The 2,922-nt window shown below is 55.1% G+C and overlaps 1 protein-coding gene across 1 annotated transcript in view; it reads left to right on the top strand.

Moving 5' to 3' along the window:
- SPINDOC (spindlin interactor and repressor of chromatin binding) overlaps positions 1-2,922 on the top strand; it is a 27,784-nt gene that overhangs the window by 6,217 nt on the left and 18,645 nt on the right. Inside the window, exons 2-5 of the mRNA XM_003798582.2 lie at positions 1,208-1,537; positions 1,622-1,774; positions 1,937-2,062; positions 2,228-2,428. Of these exons, the coding sequence (XP_003798630.1) occupies positions 1,208-1,537; positions 1,622-1,774; positions 1,937-2,062; positions 2,228-2,428 (810 nt within the window). The remainder of the gene's footprint in view (positions 1-1,207; positions 1,538-1,621; positions 1,775-1,936; positions 2,063-2,227; positions 2,429-2,922) is intronic.

A 2,922-nucleotide genomic window follows, 5' to 3' on the forward strand; every position in this document is an offset into this window, starting at 1 on the left:
GGTGTGGCTCACACCTGTAATCCTAGCACTGCAGGAGGCCAAAGTGAGAGAATCACTTGAGCTTAGCAGTTCAAGGCCAGCCTAAGCAATAATGAGACTAGGTTTCTACTAAAAACAGAAAAATTAGTTGGGCATTGTGACGGATGCCCTGTAGTCCCAAATATTCAGGTGGCTCAGGCAGGAGGATCGCTTGAGCTCAGGAGTTTGAGGTTGCTGTGAGCTAGGCTGACACTATAGCACTCTAGCCCAAGTGACAGAGTGAGACTGTCTGCAAAAAAAGGAAAAGAAAGAAAATTGAGGTGGAGAAGGTGATTGGCACATTGAAGGATTAACTGCTGGGTTTAGTGTTGGTGACCTTGGCAAGGGCTATTTTGGAGAATAGAGAAAAGTGGTGGGGAAAAAAGCAGATTGCAACTGAGAGGTCGGGGTTCCTGCACAGGAGATAATTAGGACCCAACTCAGACCTAGATTTTTTGAGTCCAAGCTAAGGCTCATATCTATTTCGAATGCTACCTCTTCCATACAGCCTCCAGGGGTTAGGGCTTCCCACATCCCATGTTTATATTTTTTCCCATCCTCTCTGGAAGCTGGGAGTTAGGGACAGCCATGAGAGATCATAGGTGCGTCGCAGAAGCGCTGAGCTGCTAGGCTGGCATGGGTCTGAGGTCACCACCTTTGCTGTACTGAAAGGGGCCCTACCCTGTTCAGGTGCATGGTGAGCAGGTGACAGATAGGTGGGAGAGTGTCCGAGAGCACTGCAGAAGGCAGGCCAGCAGCTCTGGGGGTAGGGGGAATGCGGCCTTTCCTAAGATAGCACTATTTTCTGTACTCACCCTCAAGAAAGTGTACACTACTGCCTAAAAGTAACATGCTGATGAAATCAACTGTTGGATGGGGGGTTCTAGAAGGCTTTGCAGGGGTGACATCACCCAGACTGGTCAGATTTGTGGAGACCTGCAGGAACAGAGCCTGTTGGAAAAATGGATATTGTCGTGAGGTTCAAGACTAGATTGAGAGAGGGTACAGAGGCCAGCATAGCAGGACTCCAGGCACACAGGCTGTGTTCAGGGTGACTGGGACCTCTACTGTGGACAGGAATGCTCCCCCTCCCTTGCGTCACACAAGCCACAAAGTCTGGGGACTCAAATACTAAGTATTATTGGCCTGGGCACCTTTTTTGATGACATGCTCCCCTCTCCCTCCACAGTGACCCAACAGGAGAAGACCCCACCACCTAGAGCCAGCCTGCTAGAGGCCAGCAGTGATGGCTGTGAGGAGCCCAAGCAGCAGCTGTCTTGGGAGCAAGAGTTCCTGGTGGGCAACAGCCCTGGAGGTAGCGGGCGGGCGCTGTGTATGGTGTGTGGTGCTGAGATCCGGTCCCCATCAGCCGACACGGCTCGTGCACACATTCTGGAGCAGCACCCCCATACCCTGGACCTGAGCCCCTCCGAGAAGAGCAACATCTTGGAGGCCTGGGGCGAGGGAGTGGCCCTTCTGCAGGACGTCAGGGCTGAGCAGCCGTCCCCACTGAGCTCAGGTAGTTGGGCCTAGGGTGAGGGTGGAAAGAGAGGTTGGACCTGGTAGGGCACCCAGAGCTTACTGGGCCTCTGTCCCCCTTCAGAATCAGCCCGGGATGTGGAGCCAGACCCAGACTCCAACCCAGACTCTGCAGGAATGCCAGCCGAGATCGTTGTGCTCCTTGACCCGGAGGACAACCCATCCCTCCCCAAAAGGATCCGTCCCAGGGGACTCCGCCCCCTCCTGGAGCTTCCTGGTCAGTCAACTGGGAAGCCAAGGAGGCTCTGTGGGGGTGGGGGTTTGGGGGATGGTGTGAGGCACAGACCCTGTGTCCTGAGCAGATATCCTCAAGAGCCCTGGGGTCTTGGGGTTCAGGCATGGCCTCCTAAAAAACCTATAAGGTCTTTTGGTTTTGCAGCTGCCTCTGCTACAGAGCCAGGAAATAAGAAGCCCCGTGGTCAGCGGTGGAAAGAGTCCCCTGGGGAAGAGCCAGTCAGAAAGAAAAGAGGCAGACCTATGACCAAAAACCTGGACCCTGACCCAGGTGAAGGGGAGGTGCCGGAGGGGGTATGGACTCTGGCTGCAGGCTTTAAGGTGGGGGTGGAGTGGGGCCCAGACACAGGGCAGTTGCAGCTCCCCTGGGGCTCTGTGGAGCTGGGCAGCCCCTGCCCATTGCTCACAGTTCTGTGCCCTGTATCCTCCCTCTCAGACCCCCCATCACCTGAGTCGCCCACAGAGGATTTCGCAGCACCAGCCGAGGTCCGACACTTCACCGATGGCAGCTTCCCCCCTGGCTTTGTCCTGCAGCTCTTCTCCCACACCCAGCTTAGGGCTCCGGACAGCAAGGACTCACCTAAAGAGGGGGAGGCAGCAGAAGGGGGTGTGCTCCAACCAGAAAGCCCCTCTCCCGGTGAGTTCTCCCAAGAGGGGACATGTCACGACCCCCAGCATCCCTGGGCCTGGCCTCCCAGTGGCTGCTCTGCAGCAGAGCCTGGGGTAAGGTGGGGGTGGTGCTCAGATCCCCTGGGAGATGGCGAAGGGCAGGGGTTTGAATGATGGAGGAGGCTGGCCAGAAAGCAGAGCTTTTCTGAGCATGTGCAGGAGTTTCCTAGAATTGGTCATTAGGTTGGGTTAGGCTAGTGTTCCCCAAAAGCCTAACATTCATGTCCACACTCAGCTGGGGTCTAAGAGGTATTCATCTCACCCTGGTGGAACAGGAGCCATCCAGCAGTTCAGTTAGGTGATAAACAATGAACAGACATCTCCAGGGGGACACCTGCTCAGTAAACTGCCTAGTAATGGCAATAAGCACTTGTATTTGTATGATGTCCTGCTGATTTTAAGAAACTTTTGGCTCAGCCCCTGTGGCTCAAGTGGCTAAGGCAGCAGCCACATACACCTGAG

This window comes from Otolemur garnettii, unplaced genomic scaffold, assembly GCF_000181295.1.
Source record: "Otolemur garnettii isolate 467f Iridium unplaced genomic scaffold, OtoGar3 scaffold00140, whole genome shotgun sequence".
NCBI lineage: Eukaryota > Metazoa > Chordata > Mammalia > Primates > Galagidae > Otolemur > Otolemur garnettii.